The 24376-nt window shown below is 46.2% G+C and overlaps 1 protein-coding gene across 2 annotated transcripts in view; it reads left to right on the top strand.

Annotated features, from left to right (window-relative positions):
* The window catches only part of INTS7 (integrator complex subunit 7), a 303638-nt gene extending 282004 nt beyond the window's left edge, over positions 1-21634 (top strand). For both annotated transcript variants that reach the window (XM_078649744.1, XM_078649742.1), the window contains exon 20: positions 21195-21634. In XM_078649744.1, the coding sequence (XP_078505870.1) occupies positions 21195-21476 (282 nt within the window). In that variant the 3' untranslated portion in view covers positions 21477-21634. The remainder of the gene's footprint in view (positions 1-21194) is intronic.
* Positions 21635-24376: the final 2742 nt, after the last annotated feature.

Genomic DNA, 24376 nt, shown 5'->3' with positions numbered 1-24376 from the left:
AAAGGACCAAGGTTTGAAGACTGGTAAAAAATGTATATCTATATTAAGGACAATGGGGTTGTGATCCGATATCACTTTAGGGAGAATATCATACCCTAATTTTGCCGAAGTATTGATAAGCCCAGCTGAAACAAAAAAATAATCGAGCCTGAAATGCTTCTGGTGGGGGGGCTGAGAAGAAAGTACTTCCACATGCACCCCCAGATATGAGATGTCCCACATCCACTAATCCAAATTCCTGAGTAATACCTTTAACTGCTTTAAACACATTCTTCTTCCTACCTACATAAGGACTGCTACTAGATATATTGAATGTCCCATCCAGATGCAAATTAAAATCTCCACACAAAACTAACAGAGGGGGCCAAAGGGCTAACTCAATACTTAGGTGATATAAGACGGAGGAATCATCGACATTAGACCCATACACCGAGCATATGGTCAACATTGTGACACCAAGCTTAAGTTCAGCAATTACCCATCGACCCAAAAGATCCTCTTTAACTCTTCTAATCTGTCCCAGCCCAAACCGTTTCAAAATAGCCACCCCTCTTATCGTGGAACCGTGTCGAGAGCATCCCACAATTTCTAGACCCAGATCCCTGAGCCATCCTCTATTCTTCCAGGGCAAATGAGTTTCTTGGATACATAATACATCCATTCTCATAGATTTCAGCATTTGAGCTAATATGCCCCTTTTTTTATCATTAAGTCCACACACGTTCCATGAACAGATTGTAATCTTACCCTTTTTCCCGTCTTATTAAGAATTCAGCACCAGACAGGGAACCAAGGATATACATTAGAAAAACAAAGGCAGCAAAACAAAAAAACACAAAAAAACAACTTTTGAGTCTTTGTTGACATGGACCATTCTTTTACTGTTTTTCCTTGCCCATAGCACCAAACCCCTTCCCACCCTCCACCCCCCTTCCCCTCACCACCACCCACCGTGAACCCACCCAACAGAGGCATAAGGACTAAGTCCTCGGTGATGGTGAGTGGTCGTGAACGAGTGTCCCTACCTGTGCCAACCTAACCCTTTACTCCAATGGCCATGATCAATATCATTAAACAATCATCTACTCTATACATAACAATAGCCATATACTTATTCCTATAAATCAATTCTTCAATTGCTGGAGTTACTATCGCTAGTGAGCACAGAGGTAATAGCCAGAATAGGATGTGAAAAAAAAGAAGAAGAAAAAAGAAGAAGAAAGAATCCTTCAACACTGCAGTAATGCCAATTACCTCTAGCTATACATATATTAAATATTGAATATGTTACATTACATTGCATCTAAGAATTCCTGTGCTTTGATTTCAGAAACAAAGAATATTGTTTTCCCTTTAAACACAATCTTCAATTTTGCAGGATTTAGTAGGAACACCTGCCCCCCTTTGGCTTGTATAGGCGCAATTAACTGCCTGAGCCGCCAGCCTTGCTGCACAGTCACCTGACAGAAGTCCGGGCGGACAAAAAATTCACACCCAATGCCCTTCCTAGGGCGCGTAGGTCTGGCTTTGTCATACAAGATTTCCCAAAGCAAATAATTATGAAGACAAATAAGGATTGCTCTTGGCTTCCCAGAATCCCCTCCCACATCTCGCCTCTGCATGAATGGGAATCGATGGGCCCTTATAATCTCCTTCTCCCAATCCCAGTCCTGAAGGTCTGGGAAAGCAGCTGTAAATAGCTCAACAACAAACCGTTGAGCATCCTTTCCCTCAGAACCTTCTGGTATGCCAAGAATGCGCAGATTATTGCGTCGCGCACGGTTTTCCAAGTCCGTTAACTTCCAGTCAATGTCCTGTCAGGTTTTTTGTAGTATATTAATTGAGGATTTTTGAGTGGACAGTTCATCCTCGACAGTAGAGATCCGATCTTCTGCTTCCTGAACTCTAGTGGTAGCTTCTGTACATGACTTGGCTATTCGACGTACTGCATTCTGCATTTTACGTACTGCGCCCTGGGTCCGAAGACCCTCCGCTTTGGTCTCCTCTCTATGAACCTGATGATTTTGTATATAGATGATTGTAGTTTGTAGATAGATTTCAATGTAATTTCACCTTCTGGTTCAATATTATCAAATATTTCTCCTTGATTATCTAGATTATCTTGCAACCCAGACAGCCCATCCCAATGAAGTTGTTCAACCATACTCGATCTAGTGGTAGAGAGCGAGTTCTGAGCTTCAGGTACCTTACGCACTGTGCCTAGAGCCTCGGCATTTGCAACTTTTGCCGCAGAGTCTGGACTTAGAATATCGTCTTCAAGTGAAAGGTTGCCGTCATCCGCCCAATCATCAGAGAAAGACAACTTATCATTCTCGATATCATTCTCCCCTTCTGACACGATAGAAACATCTGACATGGAGTAAAATTGGCCCCCAGAGCCTACAGTTTCTCCATCATTTGCTGGTACCAACACTGTAGCTGGTACCAACACTGTAGCTGTTTCCTTATTCTTATCCCTAGTGGATTGGTTAGAGTCGATGAGAGCCTTCGGTGAAACTCTAACCTCTCCTACAGCCTGGCACAGCTCAGCCAACTCGTCATCCGTGTCCATCTCACAAGTGATTCCAGAAGCTTCAATTACTGGCGGTGTAGCTCCCGTTACGGGGACCGGTAATTAACTTTGCAGTAAGCGCTGTTTGGGTCTTGCTCCCAACGCTGATAGATTACCAATGCCTTGATTTATAGGTATAGAAGGGGTCTGGATAGTGGTCTGGATAGAGTTCTTGGCAGTGATCGTAGCCGTGGCATTCCTTTTCTTAAACAAATCAGGCACAATGCGCTCTTTTACATTGCCATTATGGGTTCGTGCATTATTACCACATACCTCAGGAGTGCATGATACATTAGAGTTCGGATCATTAGCTACCTCCCCAGCAGGGGCCAAAGTCGTGATGGGAGTGCCACTCGAGGCAGCAGCTGCCGCCGCTGCAACAGCCTTTACTTTAGCCCCCCTACCCTTTGGGGCCATATTATCACTAGGGCACAGATCCGACAGGCCCCCCCTCAAACCGAATATGTATTTGCCACGAATGAGAGAGAGGAAAACAAGTTCAAGAATTTTTCCCCAATTCCGAGATTTTTTTTAAAAAAAGTGTTTTTCCTTTTTATTTCCCTCCTTTCTCCTCAACAAAAAACCGCTGGCGGACCTCCGGCGTATACTCCTCTTTCCTCGTTACCCTACAGCCAGGTCCATGTGAGTAGAGAAGTGGTTAAATCCTCCCCTGTACTCACTGCACGTCTTTCTCCACACTCTCCGTACTCCGAACTCCAATTCCCCAGGCCGAACTGAGTTGAGCGCCTAGCAATCAGATGTGTGCAGCCTTCCCGAGTGAGGCCAGGGGGTGAATGAGACACACCGCCGGCCGTAATTCAAGCTTCCACAGCGTTTTTGCCCGGCATTGACCTCAACAAACAGAGCGCGGCGTTCCTCCGGCAATCGGCATCACTTGGGAAACAATCCCAAAACAATGCCGGGAATCAGGAGGTAGAGACTGCTGCCGTCCCTCAGCAAAATGTCGCCGCTCCGTGCAGAGACGCCGTAACGCCGAACAGGTAAGGGCGGGAGGGCGGGTGAAGCACTCCACTGCCAGCCGCTAGCCGGTATTTAGCTCTTTTAGATTGCCGCTCCCCAGTATCCCCAGTATCAGATATGGGGGGGATCCAACGAGAAAAAAGGGGGCCCCAGCAATTACTCCGGGCAGGTCAGGTCAGCTTCACTTAGGGAGCTCACACTACCTCTCACTCAGCCGCGGGTGCGGCCGCCATCTTGCCTCCCGCAGTTCTCGATGTTGTTCCATGCTGATGAGATTATGCTCTGCAAGCGCCTCAAGGTGTTGTCCCTGACGGTGATCTATATTTATGAAGGTGGGAATTGATAAGTCTGTCATGACCTTGCTTCGGGATTGGCAAATGCTAATTTTCTTTTCTTCCCTATGGGCCATGTCCTGGTCGAGGCTAGGGTCCGTCTTTGTGATCGCTTGGTCTGTACATACTGTGTCCTGGTTGCCTGGGTTCACTTTACTCCCCGCCCAGACATGACTGTTGATGTTTGTATTTTGCACAGTGTCCGTCTTTGTGATCGCTTGGTCTGTACATACTGTGTCCTGGTCGCCTGGGTTCACTTTACTCTCCTCCCAGACATGACTGTTGATGTTTGTATTTTGCACAGTTTCTGGTGGCATCCCCTCCTGGTTATGGGCTTGCAACTGACTTATCCTCGTATTTCCTGTTTTAATATTTTTGCTGCTTTTTATAGAACTATTCCTTTCCAGGGATAGCTGTGCCAGTTTGCCCTCCGAGGCCTCTCCTGATTGTTCCGTCACTCTGGGTTCTGTAGCCCTGAGTGTAAAGTTACAACCTGATGACTATCTTAACCAGTTGTACAAAACGATCACTTTTTAGAAATATTTCTCAGTGCAGTGCTATAATATGCCCTATAATGTCAACGTTTCCACATGTTAAAGAAATACACTTTTTGAATTTTGAAGAGACTTTATCATATTTTACGTGATGTTTGTTGTATTATTAACACATCAAATATTTTCAGGGCTTGGCTCGTTCACAGGCTCTAAGATCCGAGCCAGACGCTTGCCTCAGCTCTAACTCGACCTCTCTCTTAATTTGTTGGCTTGCCCCCCCCCCCGCCACCCCCCCCCCCAGACACTCCTCTCTCCCCTTCCTCTTTCCCTCTTTGTGTTACTCATCGCTGGTTATGCTCCTCATACACTCATCGCTACCCATGACCCTTCTCTCCCTCCCACAGCTTCTGTGTCTCAATGGTTCTGTCCCACCGACATACAGTTTTTCTCTCCATGATGTTTTGAGGGAGGGTGGGGGGCAGAGGGGCCGGGGTCCCCACTATGCAGGTATAAACTAGAAAGCCAGTATTCTACCAGTCTAAATTCCTGCAGTCTGAATCGCCACTTTCGAGTAAGCTAGTTTTATGTCTAATAAAAGAGAATATGAATTTAGTATTGAATAGCCTAAATTATAAATGCAACCGGTTGTTCTGCCACTGCTTTATGTTGGAATTTAGCCAGAGTCCAGGTTTTCCTTGAATACATGCAAAAACATTTTTATGACATTTTTGAGGTGATTGTGTTACCCCTATCAGACACTTTTACCTGCACAAAAAAGGTGGTAGTTCACAAGCGAATTATTAATATTTCATCCCTTTTGTAGAACTGGTTTTGGGCCATGTCTACCAAGAACATTTTCCTGATGACATAGCTTATAATTTGGGACGCATTGTCCTTGTGCCCAGAAAAGGGTCATCCCTCTGAAGACAGTCTGCGCTCTTGCATGCAGCAAACTCTTTATTGCGCTATTTGACCGCCATCTGCTCCAGGGATTGGATTCGAGAAGCGAAACCCCTAGGGCCTTCACGCCTTCTCAAAGCAGATGGATGGGACAGACTGAAGCGTGCTCCGGTCCATCCACCACCTAAAACTGAGTGATAAACCGAAGACTGAATGGCTGCGTGCACAATTGCCTGAAAGCGAGTGAGGTTGAAGGTAAGCATTGCAGGTATCCATGCCCATGGTACAGTGACACCAGAGTGGCACCAGAGACTCTGAGTACCTTCATATTGTAGTGTGTAGTATTACTTTTTAAAGTATATTGAAGTACTTCTCTTTTGTAAGGACAAGCACTGAACTGTACTACAGTGTTTGTTGTGTGCTGAGCTTGTTGTACCCCCAAACTAACCTCCCTGGGAAGCTTGTGACTGCTAGCCATTGATAACACTGTCAAGTGATGGCCTAGGATGTGCCTAGGACATCAGAAACAGAGACCGAGTAGCCCTTGTCTGCCCCTGGCCACCCAAACGGGGTCTGGCAGACGGAAGGTTGCCCTACTTATGGCCAGTCTCTGGTGCATAGTTGCCCTGCCCAGTGAGATATGGCGTCCCCTGGCAGGCAAAGTCCATGGTGCCCCCCTCGGGTACCAAGTAAACTCTATGCAATTTAAGGCCAGTTTGTTTATCAGAAACAAACTCTTGTTTTTTTTAATTGTCTCAGTACCAAAATAAAGAGCACTGAGCAGGCCACCACAACATGACGACCTACCTGGCATTAATTTCTAGCAAAAGTGCCCCCCGCTCATGTCGCCACAAGCACGTTTCTCAGAAATGATCAGACAGTTTTAAGGTCTAGGGTGAATGTTATTCCCCAGGGTTAGCAGAGACTGAGCTTGCGCTGCCCTCGTAACCAGGGTGGTCTGCTGCCAGGGTCATCAATTACCCTTTAGTCTCTTTGGAGAATGTTTTCTTATGGTGGAGGGTGGCTTCCTCAACTTGAACTGCGCCCCTGCTTTCTGCACAGACCTCTCACATGCTACTCTCCCATTCGGCCCACGTTTAGCCTGTCTCCTCTTCAAGTAGTAAATCTACTTGTAAACTAACATTGCATTAAATAACTACTCTCAGTGGGATAGCACTTGCACTGAGAAATGTAGTTCTGTTTTGGACTTGCTCTCCCATTCTCCAGAATATGTTCCCTCTCCAGACATTCCTTTGCTGTGTTCAGAATCTTAAAGAAGTGCATTTTGTCCTTGCGTACTATCCTAAACTTGGAAGGGTTTAGCATTGTATAGGACTGATGTCTGTCTTAGAAGTTTTTTTTACATTTTGATGTGTCCCACATACATTGGACTGAGGGTCTAAATTCTAGGGATTTAAAAGAGAGCGATCTCTTAGATGTCAGATCCCCTTTTTTTCCTCTGGTGGGATATGGAACCTGCATCTGACCGTTTTTATCAGGTCGAGCCTGCTAGAACATGTGCTAGCGCAGGTGGTCTAGCTTGTAAAACTCTAGTGTTCGGTAATGGGCTTGAAACCCACAAATAACTTACAATTCATTTTCATCATTGTTGCTCTTCTTACCTGCCTTCTGATTGGGCAGGGCTTGCGATGCTTCACTTACTTTTCTTTCAGCGGAGCAGGGACCAAGTACATATTAATTAGCTCTAATTATTGCCCCTCGCGCTTTGATTCAGGTACTTTTTACAGTATGACGCAGTCACAACGCTGGCCGGGTGGTCGCTCTTATTAAAATGTTTTTTAAAGTATTTATCCCCATCTCTTGCTTGTTAGCACATTTTCATCATCCTGTTATCCGCATAGAACCAACATGTCTGCCCGTTCACCACCATCATCCGATTCCCAAAGCCAATTTCTGATAGATAACATCTGCCGGTTGATTCCTCACCTTGTGAATATCCCCCTTGCGTCAGCAACATTCGGAAATTCTTTTGTAGCTTCGCGCTGACGTGGACGTGGACGACGTCATAGAGGCACGGCATCGCACGCGACTCCCCTGACGTCACCGACACTACAATAGGCCCACGCCGGCGTGATGACATCAGTTCCCTTTTTTCCGCGTCGTCGACGCTAACGGTTTCGGGGAATCTCAGTAGCTATTTAGAGACTTTGTTGCCTTTATCTTCGCTTTTCTGCTTCTTTGTTTCAACGCGATGTCGACAAAGAAGACCGGCTTCAAGCCCTGCAGGGAGTGCGGGAAAATTATGTCCATCACAGACCCGCACGAGGACTGCATATGGTGTTTAAGCTCTGACCATGATGTGGATGGATGTTCATCTTGTCGGAAGATGAACCCGAAGGCCCTGCGGGAAAGAGAGACCAAACTTCTGGTGGCGAAGCTGAAGAGTGACAAGGGAAGAAAATCTTCGAGATCTCGTTCGAGAAGGGCGCGATCGAGATCGAAGTCAAGATCCAGATCTCGAGAGGAGTCCTCTTCGAAGTCCGCTTTAGACCATGCTTTGAAGTCGAGGAGGAGACATAAGAAAAAGAAACATGAGTGCCGGCGTCATTCCGGTAAGGAGTCGGGCTCGAGGTCGAGGTCACCGAAGAAGGTACTTTCCAAGGTGGTCACGGTGGATGTCTTCGGAGACGCAAGCACAGTCGCCGACTCCGGCTTCGAATCCGTCTCCGGCGCTGTCCCCGGCTCGAGATGAGGAAGAAGTTCATGTGGATGTGGATTCTGCGCCTGTTGAAGAGCCGAATCCGATCCCTCCACAAGATGAGCCCGAGGGTCTTCAGCCACCTTTCCCAGCCCCGGGCCAGGACCCATCAGCGTTTTTAAACGCTATGTATGGTGTCTTTTCAAGGGCATGGTACCCCTCTGGAACGCCTTCGGGTCCCATGGGTCCTCTGGCCTTCAATTTAGGAGTCCCTCACTCCGGCTCCATTTCTGCCGTTCATGCCGGCTCAGACGCCGCCATGGCAGTACCCGGCTCCACCGAGGTCGTCGACGCCCGCTCCAGTTCGACCTCGAGGACAACCCACTGGTCCATCGGATTCGATACCGACGTCGGTTCCGGCTCCGTCGGAGTCGTTGGTGGATCCGGCGGCGTCGCATGTTAAGGAAAGGTCCAGGAGAGAGGCACAGCGCCTTTTGAAGGAGCGCAGATATATGGAGTCACATCCTGATATGGAGGAAGGTGAACTGGAGGATGACTGTTTTGAGGATCTAGCTGATGCTAGTGGCCTGGATTTTTCTCCAGAGTGGGAGTTACCATCTGGTTCTCATGCGCCTTCAAAGGACGTCCAGCCTTATCATGTGGTGATTAGAAAGGCAGCGGAGCTTCTGCAATTGACTTTACCTAAAGTGGAGTTTAAGTCCAATCTGCTAACAGAAGTTTTACATTCACCCAGTTCTGTGGTAGAACCGTTGCTTCCGTTTAATGAGGCCTTAACGGAGCATATTATGGAGGTATGGAAAAAGCCACTTTCAGCACCGGCGGTTTCCAAGAGTGTGGCGAGAGGGTACAGGGTTGCGCCTGAAGACCCTGCTTTTCTAACGTCTCATCCTTCTCCTGAGAGTCTAGTCATACAAGCAGCCTGTTCCAAAAAGACTGTGAGTGCGTTTCCTCAGGTGCCTGGAGATAAAGAGGCCAAGAAACAGGATCAGGTGGCTGAAAAGACCTTCTCCTCGGCGAGTATGGCATTGAAGTCAACAAATGCCACTTGCCTTATGGGGAGGTATGTACATGCCCTTATGGATACAATGAGTTCTTTGGCTCCTAAGATCCCTGATGACAGCAGGAAGGATTTTGAGGAGGTGTTATCAGACGCACAGGCAGCGGCACGTCAAGTGATTCAAAGTGGATTGGACACTGCCGACTCTGTGGCACGTATCATGGGCACAGCGGTTGCCACGAGATCGGCTTGGCTGAAATCTTCAGACTTTTCGGCAGATGTTCAAGCTGTTTTGCTGGATCTGCCGTTTGATGGATCTGGTCTCTTTGGCAAGAAGGCTGATACGGCCTTAGAAAGATTTAAGGACAGTAGGGCTACTGCCAAATCTTTAGGGCTTCAAATCAGAGGCTCTACAACCAGGAGGTTCAGAGGTTTTGGACGCTCTTCCTTTCGTAACTATCGACAAGGTCAACAGCAGCAGCAGCAGAAGAATCCCTTGTACAGGTCATATAGGGGAAAACAAAGGGCTCGGCCTCGAGGTCGTCAAACTTCTTCCTCCTCCACCTCCTCCAACCCCCCCAGCCACAGAGAAGCAGCCCTAGATCCGCCATTCAGGATCATGCGGGTCCGGTGGGGGGTCGGCTTACCCACTTTCTACGGGATTGGGAATCGGTTACATCAGATCTTTGGGTTCTCAATCTCGTAGAAAATGGGTATGCTCTTCCCTTTCGGGAGTTTCCTCCCAATTACCCTCCTTGCCAAGGTTTTTGCACGGAGGAACATCGGTTACTTCTACAGGAGGAAGTGCAGACACTGTTAAGAAAGGGTGCAATAGAGGTGGTCCCAGAGCAGGAAAGGGGTCAGGGATGCTACTCCGGTATTTTCTGATACCCAAAAAGGATGGCAGGCTTCGTCCAATCCTGGATCTCAGGATCTTGAATCTCTATCTGAAACAAGAGAAATTCAAGATGCTCACCCTTGCGCAGGTTCTTCAAGCGCTGCTGGAAGAAGACTGGATGGTGTCGCTCGACTTGCAGGATGCGTATTTCCACATCCCAATCCTGAAGTCGCACAGGAAGTATCTCCGTTTTACGGAGGATCGCAACACTATCAGTTTGCGGTCCTTCCTTTTGGAATTACTACTGCGCCTCGAGTCTTCACCAAGGTGATGGCGGTGGTAGCTGCACATCTCAAAAGATCGGGGGTTCCAGTGTTCCCCTATTTGAACGACTGGCTGATCAAAGCAGAGTCGTCAGAGAAAGTGCTCCAGCATCTGCAGGAGACAACTCAGTTGTTGTACCGGTTGGGTTTTTCGATAAATGTACCCAAGTCTCACCTGGTGCCCTCCCAGCGCATCCTGTTCATAGGTGCTGTACTGGACACAACTGTATGTCGTGCATTCCCTCCACCTCAAAGGATTCGCGACATACAGGAAATGATTCCTTTGTTCTACAATGGAGCGGTCGTTCCAGTCCTGAAGGTCCTATGCCTGCTCGGTCTGATGGCCTCCTGCATTCTGTTGGTCAACCATGCACGCTGGCACATGAGGGCGCTCCAGTGGTGCCTCCGCAGGCAGTGGTATCAACACAACGGAGATCTCAGGGAGTCTGTGAGGATCTCCAGAGAAGCTGCAGCGGATCTGTCTTGGTGGGGCGTGGAAGGCAATCTGTCACAAGGAAAGCCTTTTCAACTGCCTCCATCGGTTGCCACAGTGATAACGGACGCATCCACTCTAGGGTGGGGTGCTCATCTGGGAGATCTGGAGATCAAGGGCCTTTGGTCTCCGGAGGAAAGGTTGCTTCACATCAACCTTCTAGAGTTGCGGGCGATACGTTTGGCGCTCAAGGCCTTCCTCCCTTTGCGGTCTGTCGGTGCAAGTCCTGACGGACAACACGGCCGCGATGTGGTATATCAACAAGCAGGGAGGAGTGGGGTCGCAGTGTCTCTGCAGGGAGGCTCTGCGCCTCTGGTCCTGGGTTCAGGACCACCAGATTTGTCTGATGGCAAATCATCTGGCCGGAGTTCTGAACGTGCGAGCAGACCGTCTCAGTCGGCAGTTCTCGGCCGACCACGAGTGGAGGCTTCACCCGGAGGTGGTTCGTCACGTCTTTCGGACGTGGGGGACTCCTCAGGTGGACCTATTCGCCACTCGCGAGAATGCTCACTGCCCGTCATTCTGCAGCCTCCAGTTTCCGATGCAGGGAGCCTTAGGGGACGCGTTTCAGTTAAGTTGGGACTCGCAACTCCTTTAGGCGTTTCCTCCGATACCTTTGATTCCTCGGGTTCTGAGGAAGATTCGCCAAGACCGGGCCCAAGTTATATTGGTCGCCCCGGATTGGCCAAGAAGGGTGTGGTACACGGATCTTCTCCACCTCTCCTCTCGCCCGCCGCTCAGTCTCCCGTTCAGTGCAGATCTCCTCTCAAATGGAGGGGCAGGTTCTACACCCCATCCTCCAGACAATACACCTTCATGCTTGGAGATTGAACGGGGCAACCTGAACTCTTTTTCTCTCCCACACGATGTTGGGATGTCATATTATCAGCTAGGCGTGACTCCACTAAGTCCATTTATTCTTACAGATGGGCGAAATTTGTCTCTTGGTGTGAGGAGAGGTCTGTTGACCCTTTGAAAGCCCATTTATCTGATATACTACAGTTTGCTCTTTCTTTGGCGCAGCAAGGATTTGCTGTTGCTATGGTGAAGGGCTATCTTTCGGCTTTGTCGGCTTTTCTCTGTTTGCCGGACCAGCCGTCTCTTTTCAAACCTCCTGTGGTTTTGAGATTTCTGAAGGGCCTGAATGAATAAAATGAAAGAAAATTTATATTGCGCAGCTAAAACCCGAAGGCATCAAGGCGCCTATCAAAATGAATCACAAAAGGCAGAAGCAGAACTACAGGTATGCTTTGGCAAATAGTCGTGTCTTCAGGGCTTTTCTAAAGGACTGCAGAGTGGGAAGGGCCTTAGTTTCCACAGGAAGAGCATTCCACATTTTTGGTGCTATGGTGGAGAAAGCTCTGCCACCCCATTTAACTCTGCGAATGCGTGGTACTGATAGCAGAGATTTGTTGGCAGAGCGCAGATTTCTAGAAGGGCTGTAGGGGGCCAAAAGAGCCCCAATACCTACTGACCTATTTCTCGCTAAAGCGCCAAAGGTCAGGCACAAGATTTTAAAAGAAATCCTATCCTCAATGGGGAGCCAATGTAACGATTTCCTTGCGGAAGTGGCTGACGCTCGTTTGGGTAGATCCAACACAAACTTGGCCGCCGCGTTTTGGACCATTTGTAGGCGCTGCATAGAGCGCATTACAATAGTCAAGTCGGGAGCCTATGAGTGCAACCACGACTTGCTTTCTGGCCTGCTGGGATAAGTAGTGTTTAATCTTCCTCAAGATGTGGATTATGCCCCAACAGGTGGAGACTGTTCTATTCACCTGCTGACGCATATTGAGGGTAGGGTCGATCAAAACTCCTAAGTTTTTAGCCAGAGCAGCGGGTACCGGACAAGCTCCCAGTGAGGCAGGCCACCAATTTGCCAACCAGATATCCTCCTTTCCTCCAAACACCAGGATCTCCATCTTCTCACCATTGAGTTTCAATGAATTGTAAGTCATCCATTGAGCGACTGCCTCCATACAGGATCTAAAATTGGAGGCGGCCTCACTGATAGACTAGGAGAGGGAGACCAGGATCTGGGTATCGTCGGCGTAGGAGACTACCTCCATCCCGAAAGATCTTATCAGTCTGGCAAGTGGGGTCACATAGATGTTGAAAAGGGTCGGACTTAATGCCGACCCCTGAGGGACCCCACATTGCACGAACAGGGATGGAGATAGAAACTCCCCCAGCATCACTCTCTGTTCCCTCTGGTCTAGGAAGGAAGTCAGCAAACTTAAGAGCGGACCCCTCCACCCCAATCTCCCTCAGGCGAGATGTTAACACAGTGGGAGAAAGGGTATCAAACGCAGCCGTAAGATCTAACAGGATGAGGAGGGTGGTCTGGCCCTTATCAACTCGGGTGCGGATGTTATCCAGCACTATGGTAAGGGCCGACTCGGTGCTATGATCCCTCCTGAATCCGTGCTGCGAATTATCTAAATGACCAGAGTTCTCCAGAAAGGCCGCGAGATGCTTATTGAGATGTTTCCAGCATCTTCGCAGCGGCAGGGAGCAGCGAAATGGGACGAAAGTTTTTAAGTACCCCAGGGTCCAGTGTTGGCTTCTTAAGTAGTGGCTTTACCACTGCCCTCTTCCATTGCTGAGGAAAAGTACCAAGCCTCATTGCCCCATTCATGATATCTAAAAGGGGAAGCAAAAGGGTCTCCTTACACTGCTTGAGGAGCTTAAGAGGACAGGGATCTAGGGGGGAGCCTGATCTGGTCCTAGTTAGAAGGTTCTCTAGTTCCTGAAGTACAAGGGGAGGGAAGGATGCCAGGCGCCCCGAAGGAGTAACCTCCGCCAAAGTTAAGAGAAACTCAGAGGAACCAGAGGGATCAGCGATTAAAGCCTTCTGAAGCTCTAAGGCCGAATACAGATCAGCAATCTTTGCCTGAAAGAAAGAGGCGATGTTATTACACAGCAGCTGAGAGCCGATAACAGGATCAGGAATCTGAAGGGAGGTTAGGGAATCGACAATCTTAAAGAGCTCTTTCGGGGAGGAAAGTAAGGTGGTACAAGCAGTAAAGTATTGTTGCTTAGCTCTTATTACCTCCGCCTTATAGCCCCTCAATAAGATTTTGTGGGCCTCTTTTTCCCTCGAGTCCCAACTAGCCAGCCAGAGACTCACAAATAAGTTCCCTCCTACTCCTTTTATTGTTCCTCAGTGGGATTTAAATCTTGTATTAACCTTCTTGATGGGTTCTCCCTTCGAACCCTTGCACAAGTGTCCCATGAGACTTTTGTCTTTTAAGACAGTCTTCCTGGTTGCGATCACCTCGGCAAGGAGGATAAGAGAGCTTCAAGCTCTTAGTTCCTAGCCCCCGTTCTTGACCATTCATGCTGATCGAATGGTTCTTAGGACCAGGGCTGCTTTTCTCCCTAAGGTGGTGTCTCCCTTCCACCTAGGTCAATCTATTACCCTTCCTACCTTTTATCCTCCCCCTCACCCTTCCAAGGAGGAGGAGAGGCTACACCATAGGGACCCCAAGAGGGTGGTGAGTTTTTATATTGATAGAACTAAAGACTTTCGATTGGATGACCAGCTCTTCGTTGGGTTTGCTGGCTGCAAGAAAAGAAGAGCGGTACATAAAAGAACTCTTTCAAGATGGATCATCCTCTGTATAAAGATCTGCTACTCTTTGGCCGGTAAGGATCCTCCAGAGGGTATAAGAGCTCACTCTACTAGAGCTAAGTCTTCGACTTCTGCACTTTCAAGAGGTGTGCCGGTTGAGGACATTTGTAGAGCGGCGACTTGGGCCTCCCTCCACACTTTCGCAAAGCATTATTGCTTGGACACTGAGGTGAGGAGGGACGGCCACTTTGCGCGCTCTGTCCTCCAAGATTTCCTGGTATACCAGAGTGGACTCCCTCCTCCGGGAGTGGGGACTGCTGTGGGACTCTATTCACAAGGTGAGGAATCCACTGGCAGATGTATCTATCAGAAGAACAAGTTACTTACCTTCGGTAACGCTTTTTCTGGTAGATACAGTATCTACCTGTGGATTCCTCACTGACCCACCCGGCTCCCCGTTGTCCACTCTTCTATACCAGAGTCACTGTAATGTATTTATTCTATTGTCAAGGAGTTGTTTATTTCAAATGTTTTATTGCATTTGCTTCACACTGTGTGTGTTACCTTGATATTTGTACTGCGTATACTGTGTATATGTCTACTGTCATTGGTCCGCCTGTGTGCCTCGAAGGCACGGAAAAAAGGGCGGAACTGATGTCATCACGCCGGCGTGGGCCTTTTGTAGTGTCGGTGCCGTCAGGGGAGTCGCGTGCGATGCCGTGCCTCTATGACATCGTCCACGTCCACGTCGGCGCGAAGCTACAAAAGAATTTCCGAATGTTGCTGACGCAAGGGGGACATTCACAAGGTGAGGAATCCACAGGCAGATACTGTATCTACCAGAAAAAGCGTTACCGAAGGTAAGTAACTTGTTCATCTCACCCATAGGCGCGACCTATTGGCTTTGCTAATGTTTGTTTGGTGTGCTGTTCTAGTTAAATCGTGCCGTTTCAATTCTCCAAATTGTTTTGACTTCTAAAGTCTGAAAATTTGGATATCTAAAATTACTTTCTGAATGCATGATGACTCATAAAGAAATCCGTCATCCTACTACTGTGCGCAAACCACTGTGCATGCACTTAATTCAACTTCATCATACACAGTGCAATAGCTTTATGCTCTAATTCAGTGATACTCAAAGTACGGCCCGGGGACTGCATGAGGCCCCCTGGTCAATAGCAGCACTTGGCTGGTGTTTACTTGACTCCGCACTAACAACAAAATTATGTTAAATAAACAGTCAAGCATTTATTTAATGGTTAATTGCAGTTAAAGGTATCAACTACAGTGTCTTGCACTTCTTAACTTTAGGAACCCCTTCATTTTTAAAGACATCTTGCAGCAAACGTGTTAAAATATGATAGTTTCTTCAAATTCAAAAAGTGTATTTCATTAACATGCAGAACTGTTTCACATTACTAAATTAGATGAAGTCAGTGCATTGAGAAGTATTTTTTTTTATGTGATAGTTTTCCAACATTAATTTAGAAACATTCATGCTTTTTCCCCACCCTGACAACAATGCCTGTAGTGAAGTAAGAGGCAAGTCAGTTATGTGCACCCTTTGAGTGGCCGGGGTTCCCATTCTACATTAACAACACTATAGTTTAATACATCTGATAGAGACTTCTAGCTGCAGATTCCTTACTTTTGAATTACCCAGGCGTCAGGCTGGATCTGGAAACTTTTGCTGAGCAATACCCCTTGCACTTGCCATCCGGTGGCTCCGTTCAGCTCTGTGTGACGTCGTCGGCATAGTTTATTATGTCGCTGTACCTATATGAGCACCACCCAGGGGTGTGGACGTCAATACTTTTCGTTTTTTCCATGCCAGAAATGCAGAACTACAAAATAACTGACGTAGAGGTATGCAAAACTATGGCCCTGAAAAGGGGAGTAACCCTAGCCCTACAAAATTAGTCTGTAAAGTGGGGAGGCATGGATGGGGCTGTAAGGAATCTGCAGCTAGATAGAGTCTCTACCAGATAATGCATAAACTTGTTCATCAAACCCAGGAAAAGGTTTTGTACAGTGCACATCCTGAAGTCATGTATTTCTGATGCCTCTTATATGTGATAATGAAGAAAAGGAGGGAACGTTTAACCAAACAATTGCCAAGGATCCCACTGTTGGTCAAGTGCGGGAAGACCGGATTGGTCCCAGGTTTACTTGGTCCACATTGTGAAATCCAATTCGGCTACTAGATGTGCATGCTTTGTTTCCCTTGCACCCACGCTGCCCCCAACTACCACCCTGCTGACATCAGTGTGGCCCTCAGTCAGATCACACCCCAAACACATTAGCCCCTGGGAAAATGTTTACAAGTAGCAGTGCTCAAAAGGAATCAGGTCTTAAATATACTGTTGAAATAGTATACTTGCAACAGTGACTGCCTACTTTCAAAACTGTCAAATTCCAAGGCAGCTCCACCTCCTCAGGATGTGATGACCTCCCAGCAGTCAGTGAACTCCAGTTGGCGTGTTATTGGCGTGCACCGTAATAATGCATTAATGCATGCACATCAGTGTACTGGAGCCAAGTTTATCATTTCTACCTTTCTCCTCTCTAAATATGTGCTGTTATAGGTACTTTCGGACAATACTACCATCATCCATTACATTAGTCAGCATGATTGAGTAGGTCCGTACACTCTGTGCTGGGAAGCCTCACAATTGTAGCAGTGGGCTCTACAAAGAGGCATTGTCCAGGTTGCCGTTCATCTGGTGAGAACTAGAGTTGCCTTTTTTTAGAGGGTCAGTCTGTGCATAGATTTCTTTGCCAAGGCTTTGAAGAAGAGGTACCCTCTGTTCTGTTCCCTGCACCTTCTGCCACATGATTCTGCCAAGATGCCTTCTGATTTTTCTCATCGAAGGGTCTGTTTTTTCCTGTCCAATAGATTCTTCGGCTTTCAAAGGTCCTGCGGAAAGTGCAAGAAGATAGAGTGTAACTGGATTCATATGCTTTGACTAAAAAGGTGTCAGGTCTGCCAGATGTGCAGCGCCAAGTCCAGTTCTTATGTTGGTATGTGTTGACCCCAACCAAAGGACAAACCCTTTCAGAAGCCACACTTCTCGGCGATGATAGTGTACACCAACGGAAGAATGCGTCCGCAGAAAGAAAGGCTACTGACAGAGGAGAAAGCACTTGACATAAAAAAAAACTCGCTGGATGACCACCAGCCTTAAACAAGAGAATCCAATAGGTCAGGCCAGACAAAGACCAATAGGCAGAGTAGTTGGAGACAAGAACCCATACCTGTAGAACCACAGACCTGGTGCTGATCTACACAATGAGTGACATACAAAGAAACAATTCCCTACAAAAAACAAGAATTAGTACTGGGAAAAAAGGTTTCAGGGAGTGAAAAACGTGCCAGAAACTGGGAGAGTAGCCGGTCTCCTAGGCTGCAGCAAAGGCTGAGTGCCTTGCTAAAGTGGGCAGAGGCGCAGCTTTATGCAGGGAGGTGGCCCCAGTGTTCTGCTGGTACCCCATAGTGAGCTGTTGGGACAAAATATTGTTGGAACTGCTTGGAAACCTGAGGGATGACACTAAACCCCCATGTCCGTTCAACTGCCACTCGATACTATAGTTTCCACTCTTGTGCAGTCATGCTCACCCTATTATTACCTGTTGATTTCTCCCATGGTTTTCCTGCTCCTCTTCAAACAGCAAAGATTATTAATAGTTGGGAGGCCTTTCAATACTGATGCGCAGAATACCACGTTGGTAGACTGGTCATTACATAACACCATCCCACCCCACTTCTCCCCGCACCCCGTTCCTCATGTAGCTGCACATTATTCTTAATTATAAAAAACAGAGGGGGAGGTAGAGCAAAGGGGAATGGATTCTTGCTCCACAGGAATACTAAATAAACAAGGAGAATCCAACCCGTAGGTGGAGTGAAGTGTTCAACGTGTGTTGAAGCACTTAGTGTTGTGTTAAATACCCCTCACACACCAACAGGCCCCTTGGTGTCATGCTTCATCATCGGGGTCTTCGCACCCCTCTATCGGGATGCGGCGTGCTGCGACCTACGACTACGCGGGAGCACTTATAGTTAATGACTATGTGTGGTGCATGTGTGTGGGGTGTATTTATAAGTGAGTGGTGGGACGTGGTGAAGGATTAAAAAGTACCTGGCACATGAGTATAATTGGAAATTTTTTTATTCTAACTCTGGCTGGTACTGTTAAAAAGGGTGCAGTGTGAGGTCAAATCTGTAATATTAATGAACAGGACCTCTGGTGTGCGTCGACATGTTTCGGAGTCAAGCTCCTTCTTCAGGACGGGGGCACAACTTCCCACCTTACTCACGTATTTCTAGATAATATCAAGAATTATTTATAAAAAAGTGAAATATAAAGCTAAATGTGCCTACAGCGGTCTCCTACAAGCTCAATGACCTGTAGAGAGACAAAAAGGTAATAACAATTAATGGTTACCCGAACAACCAGGAGCATGACAGGCTCCCTCCCCAACCAACCATCAACCAGGAACAAGAGAGGAACCTAGTAGTTAATCTCACTCTGCAACCGTTGACGGAAATACAGAGAACAGTGCTGAATAAAGGCCTAGGTTTTGTGCCCACGCAAAAACCTGGCATTTTCAAATTGAATATAGAGATGCAGGAATTCACCCGGAAATTAAAACTACAGGCCTACTTCATGGACAAACCATCTACTGTAACGACCACTGATACTGGCCTTAGACCAAAGTCTACCTTCACTCCTCCTGACTCAATGCTCCCAATTGAGTTACTAACTTTTGAACAAGCTCTCATGACGGAAGTTAACAAATTGGATTCATCATCCATAAGAACGTTCCATAACACGACCAAAGAGGAACATCAGGCCATCAGGGACTTGTCAGTGGACAGGAATATCATAATAAAACCAGCAGACAAGGGCGGAGCCATTGTTGTACAGACTACAGAGGCATATGACAATGAATGCATGAGACTACTGTCTGACAGACGCAATTACATGATTCTCCAGCAAGATCCAACTGAGAACCTACGAATTAAAATCGGCACCATGATTGAGGAAGGTTTGGCGCATGATTGGCTGAGTAAGAAGGAAGGGGAGTTCTTGGAGCAGAAAAAACCTCGCATCCCCTACTTCTACTGCATCCCTAAAATTCACAAAAACATCACCAACCCACCGGGGAGACCAATAGTTTCCGGCATCGGCTCCATATTGGAACCTCTGTCAAAATTCGCAGACGCCTTCCTACGACCGTTAGTACAATCAACCAACACTTACTTACGAGACACGAAGTCCGTCTTACAATTACTGCAGGATGCGACGTTCGACCCTCTGACCCAACTCTTAATCAGCTTTGACGTGGAAAGCCTCTACACGAGCCTGCCCCACGACGAGACACTCCAAATCATCGAGGAAATTCTATTTTCCACTCCATGGAAATTCCAATTATACTCATGTGCCAGGTACTTTTTAATCCTTCACCACGTCCCACCACTCACTTATAAATACACCACACACACATGCACCACACATAGTCATTAACTATAAGTGCTCCCGCGTAGTCGTAGGTCGCAGCACGCCGCATCCCGATAGAGGGGTGCGAAGACCCCGATGATGAAGCATGACACCAAGGGGCCTGTTGGTGTGTGAGGGGTATTTAACACAACACTAAGTGCTTCAACACATGTTGAACACTTCACTCCACCTACGGGTTGGATTCTCCTTGTTTATTCATTATTCTCAATTAACCACCGCCCTATAAGATATTCATATTGGTACTTTGTTACAAAATTTAAACTGTGCCTTATTTACTTGATAGCTGTGTTTATGTTCTGTATTTTGTTGATATGTTTAGTACATGTTGAGGGTCCTTACTGCCAGCTGGCTGTGCAGTGCTGATATTTATGTATCATAATGTGTGGTTTGGTAGTAAGTTGTCTCATTGCGTACAAACTGAAACAGTGGCATCGTACTTTAAACTTGTATGTTTATTGTCGACCAAAGAACTATGGGACCCATCGCTGGCCGGATAGTTCTATTGTATATCTTGCAAAAGTCAATAAATAAACTTAAAAAGAAAAAAAAAGTGAACGCCGGCTGTATGTGAGCCTAGATGCCAGGCTCTCAAGCTGAACACAGTTATTGGAGTGCAGCATCTGCACCCAACCCACAGGGGAGGATTCCGCGGCCTGGTCACAGTTGAGGACTCAGCAGCCTGCTTCCTCGCTGAATGCAAGCCGGGACTTAGGGGTTTTTAACAGAAGGACCCTCCAGTGGGCATTCATTTTCAGTCTGCTAGGGGCATGGCTGCGTCCACTGCTGTCACTGGTGACTCCTCTTTGCCGGGTGGCCACTTGGTCTTTTCTTCATTCTCTACATACCTTCGCTAAACATTACTGTCTGGCAACTTGGGGTACAAAGTGATGAATACTTCACTGCAGCCATCTTACATGAGTTCCTTTGTTCTGTCCCACAACCCGGTGCTTTGGGCCTCATTCATAAGGTGAGCAATCTGCAGAAGTGTCCATCAGAAGAAAATGCTACTTAATTCAGTGGGACTGGTTATGGTGGATAGTTTATCTTTCCACAGATTACTCACTACTCTTCGTTATGCCTTTCTGAGATAGCGGCAACAGTATTAAACCAATCTCAAGGTACTTCACTGTTGTTCTACTGTTTCCTTATCTGCTGGCTATTCAGTTCTTCTCTGCACACCTCAGTTGGTCATGGAAATACCTTAAGGAACTGATTTCTGGGAGCATATATTGTCAAAGGTCCTCACATCCTGGGAGGGTGGAGTTGTGCAATGCTCTAGAACAATTGCTGAGAGAAAGTTTGTCTATCCATCCTGGGGAGATTCATTCAGGATTTATAAATCTGCTGGAAGATGTAGTTGCTACTACGAATATCATTGTCAGGTAAGTAACTTTTCTTTTTTTTTGTGGGGTTGATTGTTCCTAATAAAGAAAAAGTTATTCCAGAAGGTTGTTCTGATATCTGTGCTAATGTTTTCTTTATTTTCAGATACCTCTAGACAGCATAACAAATGAAATTGAACAAAAAGTCGAACCTCACAATGACTACTTCAGCACTCAGTTCCTGTTGAACTTTTCTGTCTTTGGCACACACAACATAACTGTCGAGTCCTCTGTCATAGACTCTAACGGAATTGTGTGGAAAACTGGTCCAAAAACAACCATATTTGTAAAATCCCTGGAGGATCCATACTCCCAACAAGTCCGTCTACAACAGCAGCAAGTACAGCAGCCATCACAGCAGCAAAGAGCTGCATACTCTCGGTTTTAGCAGATTGTACAGTACAGCAACAGTGGCACCAGCAAAGTATCTGTGTTTTTTAAGAAATTCCAGTATTCTTACTTTTATTTAAAAAAAAAAGTGGCAACTGCTGATGCTATTTGTAAAGAAAAAAAACATTAAAAAAATAAAATATTATGTAACCACATTTTTTTTATAAACTGTCAATTACCTGCAGTATTGCTACAAAATCCTTGTGCGTCTGTGTTTAGTTTATAGTTTATATGCAGATGTGCAAATGTAATGTTCTGTGAATTAGCATTTTTGATTGGCTGGAGGGCCTTGAACTCAACAAAAGGCAAAGCTTCAAGTTGTTCATGATATCCTTCTCCCTCTACTGTGCTCCCCGTGGGACATTTTATTTTTGTGTGTTGAATACAGGTGCTTCAACAGAATAACAGTACAAAATGCAGAATAGCAAGCTCAATTTACCTTGTTCTGTGAGTCCAGCTGTGAGAGAAGAAGAGAGACTAGTGGTCAGCTGCTCTCCTCCAGCCTAGCCTAGCAGTGGGCGAGAGGCAGAGCTGTGTACTGGGGCACATCTGATCTGAAGGAGTGGCCACCATCAGTCTTGCATGCCGAGTGTCTGTGAGGCCTGTCTAACTGCAGGTAGGCAGGCGTATTCTTTACATAGTTCTGGGGAGCCCTGGAATAAGGGTGGTGGAAATCAGTGCCACATAATTGACATGCCTAGTTTTTGAGGATATATGGGCACGAAAGTCTGTATCTGATCATGTGTGGCAGGTACTTGATAAAAGCGTCAAGCTCATGTTGAGGATCATGCAGCTTTCCTAAAAATGAAAAGCTGGTATGTTGGGACTAACATTGGGAATGTAAAGGTGAAAATTGTGGGGGTTTTTAGGGAGATTGTAGCTTATTTATCCAAAATGAAAAATGTTTTATTTGATAGCAAAATACGTGCGTTTTTAGAAACTAGTATGTAGATTTTCGTGGACAAAACATTTCCATATCTGATATTTCAGTGGTAAGTCATACTGCGTTCGGGAAGCTTAATGCGGAACTTCGTTCTTTGGTACTAGAAAGTACTTACTACTACAGCAGTAGTTTTTGATATGTATAGGCAATTTATTGTCTGTCATATTAAAGCCCTTTGACATTATCATTAATGCAATCTGAGACTTTAGCATGTAAGATTGTTGTAACTGGTCATCTTTCTGCACTTCAATAGTGCCCCTTCAGCACCTTTTGGAGTTTTAGCTAATTTGTGTGAAAATGGTGCTGAAAAATCCAGCATTTTATCCTTTTCTTGCTACATACCTGCATAAGAGAACTATCAAGCCTGTTAAATGAAGTCAAGGTAATTTGCTCCGTGCTTTAAGGGGATATTTATTACAGCCCATCAAAGTTCAGTAGATACTACTGTTTACACTGTGATAATATACGTCTGAACTGTTTATTACTCCACCTTGTCCAAATTATGATTGTGAATGGAGCAATTATCACTTTACAGTTGAGGAATATAGTTAAGAGTAAAACAGAAGATCTATTTGAATAAGCACATGATTTTTGCAGACACAAACTTACACTTACAAATGAAAATGGGAGGAGTTGGAGCCGAGCAGAGCAGTCCAAGATGGCGTACAACTCTTGCTGAGTGCCGCAGCCCATCCAGATAATCTGCTGAAAATCCAAATCTCCCAGGCTGCCTAAGAGAGAATAAACAAATACACTAAGCATTGCAAGAGAATTGATGTTTTGTAGGCCATGATTAGCTGATTTTCAAATTCTTATTGCACGGTCTCCTTTACAAGCTTGGTCGCATAGGGTTATAGATTCCCCACTGTGCAGAAAAGGTTGCCCTCAAGACGGTTTCAATGTGTTGGCCAGTGAAAGAGGGAGTGGTTCTGTGCGGATGTATGACATTACAACGCATGCTTTTACATCGCATGCTTTTACAACGCGAGTTTTACAACGCATACCATTACAACGCATAGTGCTTTGGGGCGCTGGATAGTGAATTATTTGATTTACTATTCCAACTCCAGTCCCCGTGGATAGTAGGGAAGGTGTTGGATAGTAAATTAAATATATTCCCTATCCTAGAGCGCCCCCAGCGCAATGCGTTGTAATGGTTTGCGTTGTAAAAGCTGCGATGTAAAAGCATTGCGTGGTAAAAGTTGCTTTGTAAGTGATGTTTCCCGTTCTGTGCAAGACCTGGTGAGTTATGTAGTCTGTTTTGTGATGTGTTATAACTTCATTTAGGAGACTTTGTTAGACAGGGTCTTATGATCGAGCTTTTTGCTTCTAGTGTCAAACAAGCATCTGGATGCAGAACTGCCCAGAGAGGTGTGAGGTGCACGTTTGGTAAGTCGAAAGCTGGTTAGGAAAGAGTTGCCATAATCAAATGTTGACAGATGGGAAATTGAACTATAAGCTTCACGTATTCTGAGATGAACTGTCTAATTCAATTTCTCGTTTATTGCTTTGCAACATGACACATACACCTACTTACAGCCACCGGCTTCCCACTTTCACTTACCTCTCCCCAAGGGATTGCAAATAAGGAGGATCATAATGGTCAGTATCTTGATAATAAAAGGAGAACTATTAGGACTAGGATACATACCACTGTTTCTTATTAGGATTAAGTGTTGTGTCTGGTATTTGGTATTGGTTTGTGGAAGGATTCACACAGGTCATAGGTATCTAGGGCATTTGGGCTCTCAGAAGTCACTGAACAGGATGGTTCTGAAAGATGCCCCACTTCTGGATGTGCAATGTAATGGGTTTTTTCCATTCCAAAAAACTTCTAAATCCGATACAGCTGGCCTTATTGAGGCGTTATTTACTCGTCCTCCATTGTGAGGTAATAACCTGTTTAGTGGAACAAGAAGCCAAAGCCATGTGCTTACCTTTCATTGAGTGGAGGA

The sequence above is a fragment of the Lissotriton helveticus genome, chromosome 6 (assembly GCF_964261635.1).
Source record: "Lissotriton helveticus chromosome 6, aLisHel1.1, whole genome shotgun sequence".
Classification (NCBI taxonomy): Eukaryota; Metazoa; Chordata; class Amphibia; order Caudata; family Salamandridae; genus Lissotriton; species Lissotriton helveticus.
The sequence above is the reverse complement of the archived record's forward strand: the minus strand, read 5'-3'. Positions and strand labels throughout refer to the sequence as shown.